Raw genomic sequence first — 22,805 nt, 5'->3', positions numbered from 1 at the left:
GCATAGTATTCCATGGTATTTATGTGTCACATTTTCTTTATCCAATCCACTTTTGATGTGCACCCAGAGGGCATAATTTTAAGTGATTGCCTAGTTTCCATTATATAGATATATTTTTAAAAATTTATCACTTTTGGTATTATTTCCTCTTATACAGTGTTATAGATAATGCTTCTTAAAAACATAATTAAATTTGTAATTTTAATGGAAATAGAGTTGCTTGAATAAGGGAGAACATATAACACTAAATGCCTAATGTTCCTGAAGATATATTTCACCAAAGTGTAATTTCAACAGCAGCACATGGTGATGCTGATTTTTCAATACTTTATCAATTATGACTATTATTATCTTAAAGTAGCTTCCATTTTATTAAGTAAACACTTTAGCAATGTTTTAGTTTTCTTTCCTTTTAAAGTGTGAGTTTATATATTTTATTATTAAAAATGTGATTTAAAAACAGAGTCCATCACATAGAATATTCTTTCATACAATAAGATTTTTTTAAAGGTTTGAAGAATACTGTTCTGGCCCACATTACCTTCTACTAGGCTGGTGCAAATGTAATTGTGGCTTTGCCATTACTTTCAATGGCAAAAACCGCGATTATTTTTGCACCAACCTACTAACTGGTCTCTTTTTTCTCAAGGCAATCTATTCTCCATGATTTTGCTACTCAGAGTCGGGGCCAGCACTGTCTGGACCTGTGCAGATGCTCAGCCTCCACCCAAGGCTGACTGAATTTGAATCTGCATTTCGTTAACATTCCCAGGTGATTCTATCACTTCAAAGTTTGAGAAGCACCCATCTGATGGGTTCCCAGAACGATTTTTTAAAGTATAAATAAAGAGATGTCTCTAATCGGCAAACATGCTTCAATGGCTTTCTATTGCTCCTGGAATAAAATGCAAATTTAGGCTGTGGCATACAAAGATCTGTATCATTCAAACCTCCCCTGTCCCTTCAGCTCTAAACTCTTTTTTCCTGGCTTTCTGTGCAGCAAAAACACTGACCTCCTTTCAGATTTCTGAACTTGCCATGTCCTTTCCACATTTAGTCTAACTCTCTCAATCATCTGCAATGCTCTTACCCCAAATCTTGGTGAGCCTGACTCATTTTCATTCCTCAGGTCTCGGCTCAAATACCACTACTATAGAGAAAACCTGCTGACTTCTGCTGATCATCCTGACTAATGTAGCCATCATGGCCTTTCCCCTAACTCTGTTACAACACCCTTGTTATATTTCATTACGGTAATAATCATAATGTGCAGTTATATTGTTGGTCTACGTGTTTATTGTCAATGTGTTTATTGTCTATATCTCCACCTAGGATACAGGCTTTATGAGGTCAGGGGTATTGTTTGTTTAGTTCACAGCTTTATTCTTAGACTGGCCTATAATAGTCAGTCAAAAAAATATTCACTAAATGATAAATGGATGGATGTTATTTGGCCCTCCTCTTTCCTTTTTTCCTTCCTCTCAGTCTCACCCTAGCAACTTTGACCTCTTTTTGTGTTCTCTCTGCTTCATTATGTGGGGCAGCTCAGTTCTTTCTCACCCTTGCTCCCAGACTCAAAACCCAGCCTTTCTGTGCTCAGTGAACTCTGGTCAAATAGTTAGATCCATTCAGGGTCTCAGCCTTTCCTCACTAAAGTGACCTCACTTTATCAGATGTGATCTGAAGCACTTAGTCAACTCTAAAGGCTAGTAACACATGATGAAATATCTAAATGAAAAAAAAAACACTTAAAACATTTTAGAAAGTATAAAAGTAACTTCTCAAGTCCAATAATTGTGAGCTGAAGTCAAAGTTATAATTCAAATTACTGTAAGAGTAAAAGCCCCTCAGGAAACAAATTCAAATAAATAGCCTTGGTAGACATGCTGTAGATCAGATTTTTAAAAGATCTGGTTTAAAGATATTTACGTTCAAAGGACTGGTTCATAATTACCCTGCTTTTGACCATCTGTGTAGTGGCTATTAGGCTTCTCAAAAGATTAATAGTCGTTTGAGTTGGTAACACTAATTTCCCAGAAGGAGTCTTTATTTCATTAAAGTATATTATAAAATTGCTCAAGCATTTTATTGGAAGCGATGGTTAATTACCTATGGGGCTATATACATTACATCCTTCAAAAAAAGGTCTCTTCCAGACTAGTTTGGAGAAACTTATCTTTCTCACACGTAGTTCAAGCCTTTACTATAGCAGAGAAGGTTGTTATCAGTTCTTGGATTTTTTTCCTCTTCCTGCAAGCTAATAAGTGTGTTGTTTCATCCAGGTTTTCAGTAAAGACATGAGACTCCTTAGTCAGAGACAAAGGGTTTTGTTACTTATGGCACAGCAAACAGCCTAAACATTAGTATGTTCACTTCAGTTACTCTTTCCTTAAGTCCCCAAAAGATGATACAGTGAGTGCTGATGAGTAGTTTGCATGCAGTGGTGCTGTGTCATAGATGAGGAACTCTGAGCCTGGGAAATTTATAGCAACAGTAAACAGTAAGCCAGCTTGCTCTTTGTTGTACAGGGAGTCATTAACTCATCCCTTAAGGTTGCTTGCTGCAAGCCTAACTCTGAAAAGCAGTCCTGGTAGGGTGGTCATGGCTTTACACTACTGGCATACCCAGCAGGTCATGTAGGGGTACAAGAGACTCATAGTGGACTGTCTTTCAACACTATCCACTCCATGGTCTTATGTCATGTTAGCTTCTAGAAATTTTTCTTATAAGTATTCCACTCCATCAGTCATTCTGATTAATTTGACTAGAGAGGTAGAGACTAAATGCATAGAATTTGTCTTATGCAAGATTTAATTAAGGCTACTGTCAGTAGAACTCTAAGCATGAAGAGAAGACCAACCTGCAATAGCAACCTCAATCATGCCTCATAGGATCCTAGATTCTCCCAGCTGTGAATAAGTCCCAAAGTACAGACAGCTAGGATATAGTGTATTATTTAATATGACCTACACATGGAAATTTAGATGGACATGCTGATCTTTGTTTTAATTGCCAAAAAGTTGACTATTATTCCCAATATAGAGATCTCCTATGGTCCCTATTCCCCAGACATAAACATAACCAAAGGTGCCGAAATTAATCCAGTTTGAAATTTATTGCTACACTTTATTTGGGTCAGCATTAGTTCACTTTGGTTAGGCTACATGAGCAGGGTCAGTGAGTATTTGAAACTTCTGTAGGCATTCATGGTATAACTCAAGACTGTCCAGACACCAGGGGAAAAATACACATTTGTATGAGTCAGATTGAGAAAATGTTGTGCTGATTCCTGTGTTTTCACACTTAAGAGGATGGGGAATCTGTATTGGGAAGCTGCCATTCATGTTGCAGAAATGTTCAGGAGAGGCCATATTCACAGGAGTTTTTCTGTTTTCATGGAACGTGGAAGGAGATGACAAACCAACAGACAACCAAACTATATGGTTGCCTTGCTAGGCTGTGTGCTTCATCTAGCACACAAAGAGAGCATTAATCCTCACTCGCTTCACCTCCAGTGGTCCAAGATTTTCCCTTCCTAGGTGCCAGTGCTGTTGCTCTTTTTATCCACAATCACAAAATTTGTTCATCCCATTCTAGTAGCTAAAGCTTTGCCTTTTTTGTGGTCGGTTCCTAGTCATACTCAAACCTTTTGTCTAGAACAATAAATAGAGGAAAAAGGTATTTTATGACATTTATATATACCCATTTTATTTATTACCTGGGCCCTCGTGGACCCTTGTACAATAATTCCTAGAGCAGAACACTCAAATTAATGATAGTTAACCTCATAATATATAACCATGTTTGTCCAACAAAAAAATCCAGGTGGCTGAACCAGAATTCAGTTTTAATACCATTCTGACCATGTTGCTACCAGGACAGTATACCTACCAGGCTGTTCTAAGGTTGCTGTTAGGAGAAAAAAAGGAGCATCATGCCTTCCACTTCTAGAAAGTTAGAGAAGGTATACTTTTTTTCCATTCATCTTGTTACATACAGCTAATGATTCTGGATATTACAGATGTTCCTTGACTTACAATGGGATTGCTTCCCCATAAATGCATTATAAGTTGAAAACACTGTAAGTAAAAAGTACATTTAATACACCCAGTATGCTGAACAACATAACTTAGCCTAGCCTATCTTAGATATGCTCAGAACACTTACAGTAGCCTATGGTTGGGCAAAATCATCCCTAACGAAGACTATTTTATAATGAAGTGTTGAATATCTCATGTAATTTATTGAATACTGTACCAAAAGGGAAAAACAGAATAGTTGTATATGTACATAAAGTTCAGTTTCTACTGATTGTGTACTGCTTTCATACCACTGAAAAATTGTAATTCAAACCATCATAATCTGTGCATAAGATAAAAAAATTAAAAGATTCTAAAAAGTGGGGAGAAAAAGCCCAACTGGTTGAGAAATTTGAGAAACGCTAAAGCAGTGAGTTCCATGAGTTTCCTTTTGCCTCATACAATCAGGAGTAGCCACTGACCTGGAAATGTTAGTGAATATGTACAAAAAAGCCCAAAGACCAGGCTTTTGCTTTCTTTAGCCAAAAAACCAGGAGAATAACAGACTGTCAAGACACAAAACTGAAAGACCATAACCAGTTTACTCCAGCCAAATACCACAGAAAGATTTACAGCTACCAAGGACATCTTTAGTCAATAAAAAAGTAGTTGCAACCTGGTAGGAGAATTTGTGTTATTTTTAACTTACCTTTGCTCCATCTTCTCATCACTGGCTTTAAGACTGTCTTTAAATTACATCCTTCATTCCAAGTATGGGTTCCTGGTGCTAGAAGAAGCAGAGTGGACCTTGTTATATCAAAGTAGTGCTTGATTACTTTGACCTCTCCAGTGGCTCATTGAAGGGCTAATTCAAAGGGCTTGACTTTGTTTCACACAACTCAAAATCCCCTCAGGGTGGAGAACTGGCTACAGAGAAAAGTTTTTTTCTAAAAAACAATTTGCTAAAGGGACTTAACAGCAGGTAGGAGAAAGAATCTACAAATGTGAAGATAAGCCAAATAAAATTATTCAGTCTAAGAAGCAGAAGGAAAAAAGAATGAAAAAATATATACATAAGAGCTTAGATGACCTGTGGGACATTAACAATAGCACAGACATAAGTATAACAGAATTCCCAGAATGGGAGGAGTGACAGAAAGATTCAGGAAAAATATTTGTGATATGATGACCCTAAACTCCCCAAATTTGATAGAAGACATGGATCTACACATCCAAGAAGTTCAAAAAGGACTAAGTAGAATGAAGGCAAAAAAATTCACAGTGACACATATTATGATCAAATTGTTTAAAGAAAAAGGCAAACTGAGAACTTGAAAGCTGCAAGAGAGAAGTGAGTAGCCACATGCAAGAGATCCTTGATAAGATTAGCAGTCAATTGTTCATCAGAAACCATGGAAGCCAGAAGGCATTAGGATGGTATAAAGTGTTTAAAGAAAAAAGTTGTCAACCACCAATTTATATCTGGTAAAACTATTGTTCTAAAACAAAGGAGAAATTAAAACAGCCCCAGATAAACAAAAACTGAGTGTATTCATCACTTGCAGACCTGCTCTATGAGAAAATCTAAAGGGAATCTTTCAGACAGAAAAGAAATGACACTAGACACTTGGAGCCATACAAAATAATGAACAATGACGAAGGTAATTACATAAATAAGAATAAATGCCAATATTTTTGTAGTTTTTGTTTATAACTCCCATTTTCCCCTAAATTATTTAACAAACTAATGGATAAATAATAATTATAGATACATATTAATAGGAGCACAACGGGTAAAGATGCTTGTGTTTTTGCAGGTGTATAAAAATCTCCTTTGTTGTTTTTCATAGTACAACTTCTGTATTTCAAATGAACACAAAATTAGTAGCATTTGCAGTAGCATCTTAAAATAAATTGCTTTTGAATAAGATCTTGCTTTCCAATACTTTGAGGTCCACGAGACATTTCTAGAAAATTTTATGCCATGGAAAATGAAGACCACTTAATCCAGTGGAGAAGGGGAGTGTGATTTCTCTTTGATTGATTGCCATAACACCGTCCTTAAGGCATATGAAGGAGAGTTCTATATGTTATCTAGACATTATTAGGCACAGAAGCTTTTGCAGTACAACTTTGATGTTATGTAAATTGTGTCATCTTGCTAGCACTGATATCGCTCTTGGGTACAACATTAGAGCTATTGACCCATACTATTTTTGTTACAAATATTCAAAAGGTGATTTATTTCTACAAGGACTGTGCTTCAACTCCACATTCAATTTTAAAAGTTATATATTTTTTTTAAAATAAATTTTCCAAGACTGTGGCGGCTGCCGTCTTGGGTTGCTCCTTCTTTGGTTTTTACAGTTACTGAGAAATGGCTTTTGTGATTTCTGCCACTTGCAACATACTCTTAGAGAAAGGGATTTCGATATTAGTATATTCTCTTTCATTCTATTTCCTATGAAGTTGTTGGTGGGAATAGAAAAGGCCTGCCCAAGCCATCATTGATGGATACTGGCTACATGGTCCTTGAGTAGAAAAGAGCCTGCATCCTTCATGGCCTCCAGCCACAAGCTTCTGCAAGGAAACAAAGCATGTTATGAACAAGAGGGGGAACAGTAGTTGTTTGTGCTTCTTTCTCTGTAGACACAATTAAGTTTCTTGCATAGATAACCCTTCATAGATCTGATTTTCTGTTTAGGTTGAGATGGAAAGGCAGAAAGAGACACCAAATTTATAACTTTTGGAAATTAATTTGAAGAGATGAGCTTTTTACAAGAAAGGCAATGAGAGAAACTAGAAAAATAAACAGTCACACAAGATGTCATTGAAAGTCTATGTACTACTTCCTAAACATACTTTGTGTACTCACTTCCCAAGGGTAAGATGGGTACTGCACACAGAGGCAGCCCACCCTAAGGGAAGGATCATGGGAAAGGGGAAAACCTATAAAGTCCTAGGGTCAAGGTTAAACACTGCACTTTACCTCAGTGCCGGGCTTGGCTCTCTTCCAAGTGTACCTTCCTTTCTTTCCTATTCTAAAGCCTTTTAAAATGAACTTCCACCCTTGCTCTGAAAAAAAAAAAAAGAAAGGCTATGTACTGAAGGCAGGTTTATCTCTATTATTCTGTTTTGAAAGAATTATTTTGAATTACAAGAAACTTCTTTAAAAATTGGAGATAACAGAATGGTACAGGGATGTGTGGCCTGACATGGAGAAGAGCTATGCAATGTGAAATGCTCCTTGAATTGCAAGAATCTCACCTAAATTTTTATAATAGAATACTTCATGACTGTTATTTCAGTGTAGGAAAGTGGCTATTAGAAACAACTGCTCTTACTCGTACAACAATTGCCATTTGATATCATACACATACACACATAAACATCCCCACAGACATTAACTTGGAGCATTTGCTTCTCAAATTTTTAACTAATGTGTCAGATTTTTAAAGTGACTTGTTTACATAATAAGGCTCTAGATTTTGAGTACATGTTTGATCACTATCATGATTCCACAAGATGGCAGTGTGTTCTTAGGGACCTTGAGGACAGCTCTCAGGTACTCGTGTGTGTGTGTGTGTGTGTGTGTGTGTGAGAGAGAGAGAGAGAGAGAGAGAGACAGAGAGAGAGAGAGAGAGGAGGAGGAGGAGGAGGAAGCATGAGGGAAGGGGCTTAGTGTTGATTTAGGGGTGTTAAAAAGAGCATCATTTTTTTGAACTGGTAAAGCAGATTCTTTTTATGATTTTTAAAGTAGAAATATCCATTCTAGGTGCATTTTTTAAGGGTTTAAAATTTGAATCCTCAGTGAACCAGGGCAGAGAAGAATGATGAAATCCTTGAGAGTTTTACTAGTGATCCTGTGGCTTCAGTTGAGCTGTGAGTTTGGGGCATCTTTATATAGGAAAATAATGTACAGTATCTGGAGTTATTGTCTATTCTAGATCTATAGGTAGAAGCATGATTTTTTTTTCTAACTAAGGGAAAGTAGGGGCACCAGTGAAAAGAGGATTTAAATTCTGGGGAGTAAGCATCTATTACCCAGCCAGTCTTCTTTGGCTGACCACTGTCTTTTTCACAGGGGTTTGGAGCCAACAGAAGGAGGTGGAGCAGAATTCTGGACCCCTCAGTGTTCCAGAAGGAGCCATTGCCTCTCTCAACTGCACTTACAGTGACCGACGTTCCCAGTCCTTCTTCTGGTACAGACAATATTCTGGGAAAAGCCCTGAGTTGATAATGTCCATATACTCCAATGGTGACAAAGAAGATGGAAGGTTTACAGCACAGCTCAATAAAGCCAGCCAGTATGTTTCTCTGCTCATCAGAGACTCCCAGCCCAGTGATTCAGCCACCTACCTCTGTGCGGTGAACACACAGTGCTCCCCAGTCACCTGCAGTCTGTACCCAAACCTGCCATGCCCCAGGAATGCCTGATGTAGAGCTTAGACTGCAGGGTAGTGAAGCTCCCCTTGCTCTCTAGGTTCAAGTGGAAATTATAAGAACCAGTATGGAGGATTAATTAATTAGGGAAGTATTTTCATAATTCTGAAAATAATTGAAACCCTGAAAAAAATAAAAACAAAAATCTTGGTCTGGTTGAAATATTTTTTAGTCCTGTTTTTCCACTATAGTTTTAAATATTTTTTTAATTGAGGTCTGACTGATAAACAAAAAGGTATGTGTATTTACTTTATACATACAGCACAAACTATGCCATAACATATCCATGATTTCTAAAAGTTTACTTCCTCCCTCCTTTTTTAAAAATTGAGGTATGATTGCTATACAAAAAGGCACACATATTTAATATATACATCCCGATGCGCAGTCTAGTTTTATGCCACCTCTTTATGAGATTGGTTTCATGGTTTTTAAATTACATAACAAGAAAATATTTTCACACAATGACAGATATTCTCTCATAGTTCCCAGGACACCTTCGTCTTTCCTTCTTTAGTTACTCAAAGTGTTTGAAAGTCACTAATTTGGGGATGCAACAGCAAAACAGGAATGCAAAGCAGAGAAAAACTCATAAACAAATGACTTCAAAAATTCTACAAGTCAAAAATTCTTTTTTTTTTTGAGATGGAGTCTGGCTCTGTCGCCCAGGCTGGAGTGCAGTGGCGCGATCTGGGCTCACTGTAAGCTCCGCCTTCCAGGTTCACGCCATTCTCCTGCCCCAGCCTCCCGAGTAGCTGGGAATACAGGCGCCCGCCACCATGCCCGGCTAATGTTTTGTATTTTTTTTTTTTAGTAGAAACGTGGTTTCACCGTGTTAGCCAGGATGGTCTCGATCTCTTGACCTCGTGATCCGCCCGCCTCAGCCTCCCAAAGTGCTGGGATTACAGGTGTGAACCACCACGCCCGGTCAAAAATTCTTTTAGTTATAGAAACCTCACCTCATCTCCAGCCTCAGCCACAGCACTACTCCTGATTTATATAAGGGTATATTTCATGGATAGATGGAAGAACTAGAGTCAGAGGGTAAGACCTGGTTAAAACTAGAAGTCTAGATAGTTGCAGTGACTAAATATTAGAAAAGATCTATGTTGCCATTTTGGGGTAAAGTCTGAACTGAACTCAAAACTCCTGGCTTGAGCCTTGTAAAAGAATATATTAATACCTATGTACTTAAGTGTGGCTTGGAGATGATAGGGAGCATTAGCCCTAGCCACAGCATGCCATATCTTCAGGCAGGGCATGGGAGCATGGAACAATCTAAAATCCATTGAGAAGGATCTCTGGGTAAGTATCTAAAAGAGGTCCAGACTCTAAGGGGTTTTAGTATGATGAGCAAAGACCTGTGTGAATCAATTACCAAAGACTATATAGTATTGAGAATGTTTCAGGAAATTTTCGTCAGGAGAGATGGAAATGCTGAACAGCATATAAATGCCTCCCTCCGCTGACTACCTGGCATTATAGATTTGTCCTGCAATGTATGCCAAGTCCACGAAAAATATTTACTTCCTAATGAAAATAATGCCATTTAATATTTAGTACATTGAGTTATAGGAAAAAGCTTGAAAAGTGACATTTATTGTAAAACCGAATTTGTGGACTGTTAGTCATGACATTGTTTAGGTAGTACAGGAGGTGGAAAAATTTTGGAAATGAAGAATCAAGATTTCTGTTCAGTTAGTTCACGTAGTTACTGATGAAAGATGCAAGCCAATCAACAGTTGCTTCAAACTGTTAATTTACAGAACTGAAGATTTAAGAAATTTTTCCAAGTCATGTAAGATTTGTAAGGCAGTGAGGATGATCAGAAAGTTGTACTGAAATAAAAATACTTAAATTTTAGTGCCACTTTTATCATATGCCTTCAGGCACCCTGGCACTCTGGAAAGAACCTGGGCTGCCATGCTCGTTTGAATATCAATTATGTTGCTAACAGGCCGTTTATATTAAGCTGTACTATTATATATATTTCAGGTTTGGATTCAGGATTAAATGAGATGAAATATTGTCTTGGGATAAGTTCATTAGAAGCAGAGCCTGAATTGGAAATTCTTTATCCATAATTGATTGAGAAAACCAGGTTGAGATGGGAAAAGGCTAAGCATAAACGTGCCAGCTAGTGGAGTCTTTATTCAGCCTGACCTCATGGGAGCTCTGGAGCATGAATTGCATCACAGGATTGATCCTTTCCACACTGAGGCAAGGGGGCCAGAATGCTGACCTATTTTACGTAAGAATAAAGTCGTCATTGGCTGTGGTGTTTCTTGGGGTAGAGGTATACTCTACTGGACAATGATAACTCTCATTGGCAGAGGTCGATTTTCTAGGGAAAGGGGCAACTGTGAGCTGAGAGTAGCCAACATTCCCAACAGTAATAGCGACAGGAGACAGACAAATTCCTACGCAGACACGGACAGATCCCCGGTGAAACCTGGCCTTCAAGCCAAGGACAGTTCAAAGCCTTAAAACCGATCTGCCAGTTCCGGATAGAGTACATAGCCAGAGTGAGAACTTGAATCCCCACTCTTGCCCACTCTCTCTTGATTGGTTCCTTCTGGATGATGCCTTTTAACCAATCAAATGGTGCTTTTTCCAAGACCACCTATGGACCAATCAGCAGGCACTCCCCCATTCTAAGCCCATAAAAACACTCGGCCTTAGCCTCACAGAGGGCTACACACTTTGGGTCCCGTCTTGCTTACCAGGGGTTTCCTGTCACTCAGTAAAATTCTCCTCAGCCTTGCTCACTCTTTGGTGTCTGCGTACCTCATTCCTCTTGGCCAGTGGGACAAGAATCTGGAATCCACCGAACTGTGGGAGTGAAAAGAGCTGTGACACCCTCTCCCACTCGCTGAACTACGTGAGTGGAAAAGCCTCTGGATGCCATTTCCTCCTGCTCTCCGAACTACCGGAAGAAAAAAGCCATGACAGTAGCTGGGGATGGCGACACTCTCCTGGGAAAGGGGATCTTGGCTGGGCACAAGCAGTGTTCACTATTAACATGGAACTCACCTGGCGTGTGGGCAGCATTCAAGAAATAATAGACTTTGTAATTATATTCTGAATTTTAATTTCATTCTCCATTTGAAGGAGTTTATATAGCTGGCTTTCCCGATCTTGAAGAGTTGAAATAATGTTAGGTTAAAGCACTTCTTCTTCTTCTTCTTTTTTTTTCACTAATCACATGTAGTGATTTTATTTTTTATATATTTTTATTTTTTTCTTTATTTCTTCTAAAAAAAAACAGGATACATGTGCAGAACATGCAGTTTGTTACATATGTATACATGTGTCATGGTGGTTTCCTGCACCTATTGACCGGTCCTCTACGTTCCCTCAGGCTAAAGCACTTCCTAACAGAAAGCATCTAAATAAAGGTAAGGAAATATTATTCAAAGCTAAAACTCAAGATATTTTAAGAATAATGACTAAGGAACCACTATGTTATCTTACTTCCTTTTGAGAATGATTACATGACATTCTGTTCATCACTTTGTATTGAGGTAGAAATGACTCTGATGATTCACAGTTCATGACTCTGGGCTTCCATGTATAGAGAGAACAACAGAAAGAGATCCCATCTATACTTATACATGATTAATGCTATTTTGTTATTAATTTGTATTTAACAATGGAGGACTGGGTAGCAGGATGGACTCTTCATGTCACTGTGCCCATGTTCCCCTCAAGGTTTCTTCTTGAATGGGGTGCCTGGCCAGTAGTGTGGGTATGTGGGCATATCATGTGATTTGGCAGGCTTCTTTTTAGGATGAATGAACAGGGAAGTGGTAATTAAGTTGCTCCTCTTTGTTCCTTGCACCTAATATCATTGAAGATGGCCTAATTCTGTCAACCACTCATAATAAAACTGCAGTAATCCCAGCGGTTCATTTAAACTCTTGTGAAAATTAAATACCCAAGTAAAAGTTGGCTTACTATGCCTATCACACACAAGTACAGAAGCAGGATGGTGAGAACAGAGGGAGGCTAGTGTAGCTATTCCATGTGTGGACCTTCACTATGTTCTCTTGTGTTCTGTTCTTCCCACTCTCCATCACCTACTCTCTTTCTCAACCCGGAACCTCTCCAGGGTCTCACCCAGTAGGTTCCCTTCACTTGCATTTCCACTGCAATCTTCTCATAGTTCATTCTGGGCTGGACTTCTCCCCCTTCTCTGTTTCATCCATCAGTGTGCTCACATCTACTTTTCATTTCATGGGAATTGTGACAGCTTTCATCTTTTCATTATTACTTTTACCATTGTGGATTCAAGTCATTCTTTTTATACTTCTAAATTTTATTTCAGTGGGAATATTGGAAAGATAAGAGGAGAATATATATGCTTCTTAGGAATTTTGAATCAGAAGCACATCCTAGTAACATTTAAATGTTCAAACTGGCTATATGATTTTGTCTTACACATAAAAAATCTATAGGCAGAATCAAGGAATAGATCAGAAGTGCAAGGGAGAACTGATTTCAGGCTGGCGTGAGTGAACAGAGTACACAGACAGGAGGGACTTTGTTCTGACCTTGTGAAAAGAATCCTTGTTGGCCATGTTCTCATTTCACCTGAGATTTCTCTCCTCATTTGGTTTTTTAATTTTTAGGGTCCAATGATCTCTATGCTAAAATAAGTTGGATGAAGATGGCTTCTTATTCAAGAGTTTCATCTTTTTAGGCCAGAGGCGACCGCTCCAGTTCAATACAGCCTATCTCCCACTCACAGGGGACTACTGCTTGCCTAGCTCTGTTGAGTGTCACTGTCAATCTCTCCCAGATTTTCTATACTTCCCACAAGGTCCTCTCATTTCTTGTCTGCTGGTTGCATTCCTCCCAATTTTCTGGGTTAACACAGGTTTATTTTACTTTTCTTTTCCTAACTCTTTCCAGGATTATTTATTTGTTATATTTTCTTACACTCATCATTCCACTCAAGTTTTTCCATAGATGGGCCTCTGTTAATGTTCTTTTTAGTGTGAGATATAATTTGGCATGATGTACCAGTCTATACGAGCTTTGACAATTGGAATAGGATTCTTTTTAAACATGAAGTACCTAAGTTGTTTTTTCCTAGAGTTACAAATATCGAAGTTACTGACCTGAAACCAAGGGGCCTCTTTAACATTTTTGCTTAACAAAAAAATTTTGCTTTATTTGTTTGCTTTGATTAATTAATTAATGACATGTGATCCATGCTGATTTTAAGTATGAGACTCTGGTCTAGTTTGTTTATTTTTTTAAGAATCAAATAAGGCATAATCTCTTTCACCCACCGTAATGCTCACATTCAGAAACACAGGGCCATATGAAGCTCAGCCCAGACTGAGGCAACTGATCACCTCCCCTCTCCTTGATGAATGGTTTTACAAAATAATATAGAGTGTCTCAATGGTATTCCAAAGTCTAGAATGTTGTCTTCTGTGACTAATTGCTCAGTAAAGTAAATTAGTCTTCTATTTTTACATTACTCTCATTTCTCATGTATTTAGGATTAAAACCATGTACTCTACAGAAGGTGACGTCATCACAGATTTGGGAAGAAAGAAACACTTTCTGTTGGTTTTGATATCACATTTCTCAAATGAGAAGCAAACAGTTCACTTCCTTGGATCCATGGTTTCGCCTGTGGCCTTCAGGGGGCGACGTTGCACTAAGGAGGCATCTGTGTTCATTGCCGACCATCCTCATCCACTGAGCCTCCTCCCTGCAGCTGGCTGATGTAGCTCACTGGTGTCTGTGTAGATAGGGAGCTGTGATAAGAACAAGAGGTCAGAACACATCCAAGCTCCTTAAGAGAAAGCCTTTCTTTAACCGTTTTTGAAACGCTTCAAAGGCAGAGACTTGTCCAGCCTAAACTGCCTGCTGCTCCTAGCTCCTGAGTCTCAGGGCCCTTGGCTTCTGTCTGCTCTGCTCAGGGCCCTCCAGCGTGGCCACTGCTCAGCCATGCTCCTGTTGCTCGTCCCAGTGCTCGAGGTGATTTTTACCCTGGGTTAGTAACATTCCATTACCTTACTTCCTTTTGTAAATGTGACTGTGTTGTAATTTTTTCTGAATAGAGACATCTTTTCTTCATAGCAAAGTCTGTGCTGCCTTTACTTACACAGCATTGGTGTTGCAGGAGGAACCAGAGCCCAGTCGGTGACCCAGCTTGACAGCCACGTCTCTGTCTCTGAAGGAGCCCTGGTTCTGCTGAGGTGCAACTACTCATCGTCTGTTCCACCATATCTCTTCTGGTATGTGCAATACCCCAACCAAGGACTCCAGCTTCTCCTGAAGTACACATCAGGGGCCACCCTGGTTAAGGGCATCAACGGTTTTGAGGCTGAATTTAAGAAGAGTGAAACCTCCTTCCACCTGACGAAACCCTCAGCCCATGTGAGCGACGCGGCTGAGTACTTCTGTGCTGTGAGTGACACAGTGCTTGAGACTGCAGGAGAGCTGAACACAAACCTCCTGAGATGCTGAGACTTTCTGTGACTCAAGAACTCAACCTTGAAGTCTGTTTTATAATATTAAATAGCAGTTCCAAGTTTCTGATGCTTATTGATGTATGCTGTATCTTTTTCATCTATTTATTTTTAAACTATCTGTGACTTTAAAGTGTGTTTCCTGTAGGTAGCATAAAAGAGCATCTTTTCTTTTTATCTACTTTGTTAATCTCTGTTTTTGCATTGTGAAGTTTAGATAATTAAAATGGAATATAAATATCAATCAGGTTGGATTTAAGTATACTTCATTATTGTGTTTCACCCATGTTCCTTTTTTTGTTCTTTTTTTCTGACTCCTTTTGGGTTATTTAAATACTTTTCAATTTACATTTTAATTTATCTATGAACTTTTTGGCTATAACTCTGTACTTTTTAAGTAGTTGCTCTGAAGATGGCAATGTACATGCGTAAATATCCAGGGTCTTATGTGAGCAAATACTGTACCTCCTTATGTGAAATGTCAAAATCTTACACAACGTCTCTTTATCTACCAACACTAAAGTTTGTTATTGTTGTTCATATATATTAGTCACATACATTGAAAACTTCACCAGGCCTGGCACAGTGGCTCATGTTTGTAATCCCAACACTTTGGGAGGCAGAGGTGGGAGGATTGCTTGAACCCAGGGGTTTCAGACCAGCCTGAAACAAAGTGAGACCCCCATCTCTATGAAATATAAAAAAAATTAGCTGGGTATGGTGGCACTCATCTGTAGCCTCAACTACTCGGCAGGTTGAAGCAGTATGATAGCTTGAGCCCAGGAGTTCGAGGCTGCAGTTAGCTACCATCATTCCACTGTATTCCAGCTTAAGCAATAGAGCGAGATCCTTGTCTCAATTTTTTTAAAAAAAATCACAATATATAGAAAACTTCACCATACAATGTTATAATTTTTGCTTTCGACAATTATATGCACTTTATAAAACTTAACGGGAATAATAAGAACTATTTTATACTTAATAGCTATTTATCATTTCTGGTATCCTTCCTTTGTTCCCGAAGATTTGGATTTTCTCTGATACCAGGAGATATAACTGAAATTCCCTTCAAACTTAAAAACTCCCTTTAGCATTTCTTCTAGAGCAGATTTGCTGTGAAACATATTTTTCATTTGTTCATTATCTGAAAATGTATTTTTAACTTGCCTTTTATTTCTGGAAGATAGTTTTTACTGGGTCTGTAATTCTGTGTCAACCCTTCCCCCCCGCCCAACCCCACTTTAAAGATACCATTTCATTGTCTTTTGGCCTCCATGCTTTCTAACAGAAATCCATGGCCATTCAAGTAATTGTCCTCCAATGATGTAATATATTGTTTTTCTCTAGCTGCTTCACATATAAGCTGTGTACACACATACACACACACACACACACAAACACATGAAAAATTATACAATCTTTTATTGTCAGTGGTTTAATTATAATGTGTTTAGGTGTGGTTCTCTTTGGTTTTACCTTGTTTGGGGCTTGAATTGATAAATGCATGTCTTTCACTGAATTTGGCAAGTTTTTGGCCATCCTTTCTTCAAATATGTTTCTGACCCAATGTCTTTCTTCTCTCCCTCTAGAATTCCAGTTAGATATAATTCAGACTTAAGAATATTTTCCCACAGGTCTCCAGGGCTCTGCCTTTTTTTCTTTCAATTTTCAATTGATTTTAAGGTTTGTCAGTGTTTCCTGACCTTGGCACTACTGACATTTTGGTCCTTATAATTTATTATTGGGGTGTGGGGCTGCCCTGTGTGTTGCAGAATTTTTAACACCACCACTGGCTTCTCCACACTAGATGCCTATAGCAGTACAGACCCCAAGTTGTGACGGCCAAAATTGTGTCCAGATTTGCCAAATGTCTCCTGGGGGAAGACAAAGTCAAAATTAGTTGGATTAAATAATCTATATTTATCTATTTTCAATTTTGCATATGCTTTCCTCTATCATTTTGCTACTGAGCCCTTACTGTGAGATTTTTATTTTTGATATTGTATTTTTCCGTTCAATTTCTATTTTTTTCTTTGTGGAACATAATCAAAAGAGCTACTTTGACATCTTTTTCTATGAGTTTTAGTATCTTAGTCATCTTGATATTTGAATTTGTTGATCTTTTACTTAAATGTTAGTTCATTTTTCTGGCCCTTTGTCAAATAATTTTGAAGTACATCTTAAACATTTCAAATATTATGTGTGTACACTCTGTTTTCTCCTCCTCTTCCTTATTCTTTAAAAAACAATCATCTAAAGAATGTTAATGTTTTTATTTGAGCAGAAAATCAACCTAGTTTGGTTCATACTATTAGTTGTGTCTCCCCTTTTGTGGAATTTGGTAGCTCAAAATCACAGTTCAGTTCTCTAATCATTTGCAATGTTGGTTTGGGTTTATACCTGTCGTGTGTAGCTCAGGGATTAGTGAAACCATTTTGCATGGCTCAAATCTCAGGTCAGTTCCTGAACTCTCTGCTACATTGGTTTTAGTTTGTCCTGCATGGGTGACACTTGGGGGTAGTCTGAGACTGGAATAGTGGTTCAAATATCAGTTAAGTAACCTAAAATTTGTTGTTCTGGTTTGAGTCAATTTCACGTATGTAGAGCCTTGGGATTAGCCTGTGACTTAAACTATTTTCCATCTCTTCCCTAGGGTCTCCCTTTTCTAGCCTGACCCACAGAGGCAGAAAATTGTGTTTCTTGCAGAGTTTTGACTTCCTACATCATTATCATATTGCTGTGTGCATTGGGGCCTCCCTCAGGGCAAAGCCAAGAGAAAGAAACAGAAAAAATATGAAATTCACCCTTGTGCAGGTTGCTTCTCTAATTTTTGACTTCCCTACACAATCTGCTAGCTTTTGGGTAATTTCAGAGTCCACAGGTAGTTTCTTTTTTTAAATTTTTTTATTTTTTATTTTGTTCAGTTTTTACTTACAATCCATGGCAGAGATTGGCCGTAGGTATCTTAAAGTTATCTCCTATTCTACTGTGGTCCTGCATTAATTTGTGGTTCTCCATAATATTAATCAAGAATGGCTATTTGGCATGTGCTTTTTCCACCCTCTTTAGTTGTATTACCCTTTTTAGTTAATCTAACTCATTTTTTATATTTGCAAATTTTTCTCATCAAGATTATAAGACCATTTAATTAAGCTCTTAAATTTTTTTGATATTTCATTTCTTATTTTCCAAATTTATGAAGGTCTTTCTTTGGTGCAAAAGAATTGAGAATGCATACTTGTTTTTATAAATAATTCAAGTACTATATTTTTTCCTAAAGTCTAAAAATTTTTGTATTCTGAATTATATCTGGATTTAAGAGTATGTTAAGGCATAGTAGGACTATTCAAACACTATTTTTTTTAGTACATAAAACAGAGCTGATTAGTTTTTAATTTTCTCTATCTCTATTTTTTTCATTTCTGACTTTTTGCTTCTTTTAAATGAAACATGTATTTTGGTATTTGGGGCTGTGTTTGGAGACCCTTAAATCTTCCAGGAAATCATGTATTTCTTAGAATGCTGCCAACACCCTTAAGTGAGAATATTCTATTTATGATCTTATTCTTATTTAACTAAGAGGTGTTGCTTCTACTACTATAGAGGATTGAAGAATTCCTTTACATTCTTCCAGTGCAGAGCAAAAGGCAATGTTCCAAGACATCACACAATCCTATGGCCTTTGACTTTGAACATACTGGGCTTTGCAAATGCTCAGCAACTTTGAGAAAAGTTAAAATGACCACCATTCTGAAATTCAGAAGGAGTTGCTCCTTATAGCTTATTTTCGAATTTTTTTTTCTGCTCTGACTTTAATCTTCAATATGATCCCACCTACTTTCTGTCTCCTAGAAATATGTCACTCTTTCCTCACCAGATGACCTTCATTTTTTTTTACTCTTGTGAATTTTAGCCTATTTCCATTTTATTTCTATTCTTTAATTTAGGAAGAAATATTCAAGAGAAGGGAAATGAGCATATAGCATTAGGATTAGAAGTTCACACTCAAAGGCTACACTTTTACAAAATGACAGCATTACTCAATTTTCTTCATTCAAGAAAATATTTTCCAACAGGAACAAGTGAATCAAGAACCCAAGGAGAGAAATGGGCTTATGCTTTCAAATCAAAGGAAAGAAGTATTCTGACTTTGTCAAGGGTCCCATTAGCCACAGAGAAAGCAGTGACTTTCTGCATTCTCGTGTTTTCAGAGTTTTATTTTTTTCCCCATGCACCATCTACATTTATTATTATTTGTTTTTATTTTTAAATTTCAACTTTTGTTTCTCGCTTGGTGTGGTTGTATTTCCTTCAGCCCCAGAGGTGTCTGTAGTTTTATTTTCTTTACCCCTAGAGGCAAAGCCTTCCCACCATGAGTTACGCCTTGTCATTAGTTGCATGGAGGCACTACTCTCCTTATGTGAAATCTTTTCCTCTATGGCTGCACAAGCATCATCCGAGGGAAATATCTCTACCATCCTCCATCACCACTGTGGCAACACTGAACCATCCAAAACTCAGTCCAGGGCAATTGGTCTGAACCCAAACTCTCATGGACTCATATCTAAATTCTGATATGCTTTTCAGTAACGATTCCTTTTGATGTATCACTCCATCTTTACATGCAATCTTATTGCTAATGTCTAGGACTAAAACACCATCATAGATTTGGTCAGGAAGAAACACGTCTTGTGGAAGTTTTGATATATCTCAGAAAACAGGAAGAACACACTAATGATGAACAGTCTGTGCTAAACTCTGGTTCTGCACTTGGCCTCCAGAGGGCGATGCTGCACACACTGGAGCTTTTGTTTCTGTTGAAGATCAATCCACTGCTCAGTTTCTTCTTCCTGCAGCTGGTTGAGTTCTTTCCAGACAAAGACAAGTGACAAGAATCAGAGTTTTGAAAGCAACCAGATTCATCTCTGCAGCTTTTATAGTTTTATATAAGCAAAGAGCTTGTCCAGCAAACCTTCCCCACACTTCTTGTTCTTGGTCTCTTCAGCTGCTTTCCTTCCTGTTCTCTGGAGATCTTGCAGAAAAGAGCCTGCAGTGTTTCCCTTGCTCAGCCATGCTCCTGGTGCTCATCCCACTGCTGGGGATACATTTTGTCCTGAGTGAGTAAAATTTCTTTATCGTCTCTAGTTCCACAGGTTCTGACTAGAAATGCTTGCTTTTTATACTGAGTCTGCACTGCTTTCACTGATAGTACATTATTTTTTCAGGAACTGTCAGAGCCCAGTCAGTGACCCAGCCTGACATCCACATCACTGTCTCTGAAGGAGCCTCACTGGAGTTGAGATGTAACTATTCCTATGGGGCGATGTTGTGGGAAGTCAGGGACCCCAAACGGAGGGACCGGCTGAAGCCATGGCAGAAGAATGTGGATTGTGAAGATTTCATGGACATTTATTAGTTCCCCAAATTAATACTTTTATAATTTCTTATGCCTGTCTTTACTGCAGTCTCTAAACATAAATTGTAAAGATTTCATGGACACTTATCACTTCCCCAATCAATACCCCTATGATTTCCTATGCCTGTCTTTACTTTAATCTCTTAATCCTGTCAGCTGAGGAGGATGTATGTCACCTCAGGACCCTGTGATAATTGTGTTAACTGCACAAATTGTAGAGCATGTGTGTTTAAACAATATGAAATCTGGGCACCTTGAAAAAAGAACAGGATAACAGCAATGTTCAGGGAATAAGAGAGAGAACCTTAAACTCTGACTGCCAGTGAGCCGGGTGGAACAGGGCCATATTTCTCTTCTTTCAAAAGCAAATGGGAGAAATATGGCTGAATTCTTTTTCTCAGCAAGGAACATCCCTGGGGAAGAGAATACGTGCCTGGGGGTGGGTCTATAGACGGCCCCCTTGGGTGTGGCCGTCTTCTATAGTCAAAACTGTAGGGGTGAAATAAATCCCAGTCTCCCATAGCACTCCCAGGCTTATTAGGAAGAGGAAATTCCCACCTAATAAATTTTGGTCAGACTGGCTGCTCTCAAAACTCTGTCTTCTGATAAGATGTTATCAATGACAATGGTGCCCGAAACTTCATTAGCAATTTTAATTTCGCCCCAGTCCTGTGGTCCTGTGATCTCGCCCTGCCTCCATTTGCCTTGTGATATTCTATTACCTTGTGAAGTACGTGATCTCTGTGACCCACACCTATTCATACACTCCCTCCCCTTTTGAAAGTCCCTAATAAAAACTTGCTGGTTTTGCGGCTTGTGGGGCATCACGGAACCTACCGACATGTGATGTCTCCCCTGGACACCCAGCTTTAAAATTTCTCTCTTTTGTACTCTGTCCCTTTATTTCTCAAGCCAGCCAAAACTTAGGGAAAATAGAAAAGAACCTATGTGACTATCGGGGCAGGTTCCCCGATACGGCAACACCTTCTCTCTTCTGGCATGTCCAGTCCCCCGGCCAAGGCCTCCAGCTGCTCCTGAAGTACTTTTCAGGAGACACTCTGGTTCAAGGCATTGAAGGCTTTGAGGCTGAATTTAAGAGGAGTCAATCTTCCTTCAACCTGAGGAGACCCTCTGTGCATTGGAGTGATGCTGCTGAGTACTTCTGTGCTGTGGGTGCCACAGTGCCTGGGTCTGCAGGGGAGCTGAACACAAACTGCCTATGCTAGAGAAGTTTTCAGAGACTCAATGTATCTTCCTGTGGCATTTTCAAAGATCTCTTATTTTTGTGATGGTGAGTGAGGCAAAGAGAGCTGAGCACATCCAGCCATTTCTATATAATTCTGCAATTCCTGCTATGTCCCATGTCAGATAAACTTTGTTTTAGAAGCTTTTTGTTAATTGAAGAAACTGCATAATAGGAAATAGTATTCTAGAATGATGGAGGAGACATACTTCTTATCAACTAACAATCAGGTTCTCAAGGACCTTTCCTTGACCGTGACTGCATTAAGTGGTTGACTATGGGAATTTTGATATGGTCTAGGAGAACCTTGGTTTTCATTTATCATTTAATCTCTCAACTAACGCAGAAAACAAAAGATAAGTTTCTCATGTTCTTACCTTGCAAGTTTGCATCCTTGAGCTGGTCATTCACGGGATATTTTCTTAGAATTTATTTTTTTGGCTCTAACTGCGCAATTCAGATTTCATGATATTTTGTCTCATACCTCTATTTAGGAAGAATTATGAGAAATTATTAGCTAACAGTGAAAGTTTCATTAGAATCATGAAGGACTTAGAAAATTGTCACAGTGATGTGAGTTCTGGCAACTAGGAATAGCACACAAGGAGAATGAAGATTTAGAATTCATCAGTGTTTCTCCAAAGACTTTTTCAGTTATAAAAATAGCTTCTATTCTATTGGTATATTAATTATGCAAATCTACATTGTAAGTTTGTCTATGGAATTCCATTCATCTCTTCTAGCTACTGACACTTTTACTTGTTGCTTTCACTCTGTTGTTACATGGTTTCACTATTGAAATACTAAAGATTGATTCTCTTTTTTGAGATAGGGTTTTACTCTTTCACCTGGGCTGGAGTGCAGTGGCATGATCATATCTCACTGCAGCCTTGACCCATGCCCCCAGGCTCAAGCAATTCTCCCACCTCAGTCAGCTTCCTGAGTAGCTGAGACTACAGGTGTGCACCACCATGCCTGGCTAATTTTTTTTTAAATTTTTATTTTTAGTGGAGACAAGATCTCACTATGTTGCCCAGGCTGGTTTCAAACTCCTGAGCTCAAGCAATCCTGCAACCTCAGCCCCCCAAAGTACTAGGATTACAAGCATAAGCCACTGTACCTGGCCAAAGATTGATTCTTATATAGTAACATTTTGATAATCTGTCATGTGGTAAGTTTTGCAATGCCAAGCT

At 38.5% G+C, this 22,805-nt stretch overlaps 3 gene segments (V, D, J or C); all 3 read left to right on the top strand.

Moving 5' to 3' along the window:
• The first annotated feature begins 7,849 nt into the window (after positions 1–7,849).
• Positions 7,850–17,474, top strand: LOC134757167 (T cell receptor alpha variable 12-2-like). The segment is given in 3 exon segments: positions 7,850–7,901; positions 8,104–8,392; positions 17,456–17,474. Coding segments are annotated over 3 exon segments (360 nt in total).
• On the top strand, positions 14,157–15,195 carry LOC129526825 (T cell receptor alpha variable 8-4-like). The segment is given in 2 exon segments: positions 14,157–14,475; positions 14,605–15,195. Coding segments are annotated over 2 exon segments (393 nt in total).
• A 2,550-nt stretch (positions 17,475–20,024) lies between the features above and the next one.
• On the top strand, positions 20,025–21,595 carry LOC134757210 (T cell receptor alpha variable 8-3-like). The segment is given in 3 exon segments: positions 20,025–20,070; positions 20,179–20,278; positions 21,334–21,595. Coding segments are annotated over 3 exon segments (408 nt in total).
• The last annotated feature ends 1,210 nt before the right edge of the window (positions 21,596–22,805 follow it).

This window comes from Gorilla gorilla, chromosome 15 (assembly GCF_029281585.2).
Source record: "Gorilla gorilla gorilla isolate KB3781 chromosome 15, NHGRI_mGorGor1-v2.1_pri, whole genome shotgun sequence".
Taxonomy (NCBI): Eukaryota; Metazoa; Chordata; class Mammalia; order Primates; family Hominidae; genus Gorilla; species Gorilla gorilla.
The sequence above is the reverse complement of the archived record's forward strand: the minus strand, read 5'-3'. Positions and strand labels throughout refer to the sequence as shown.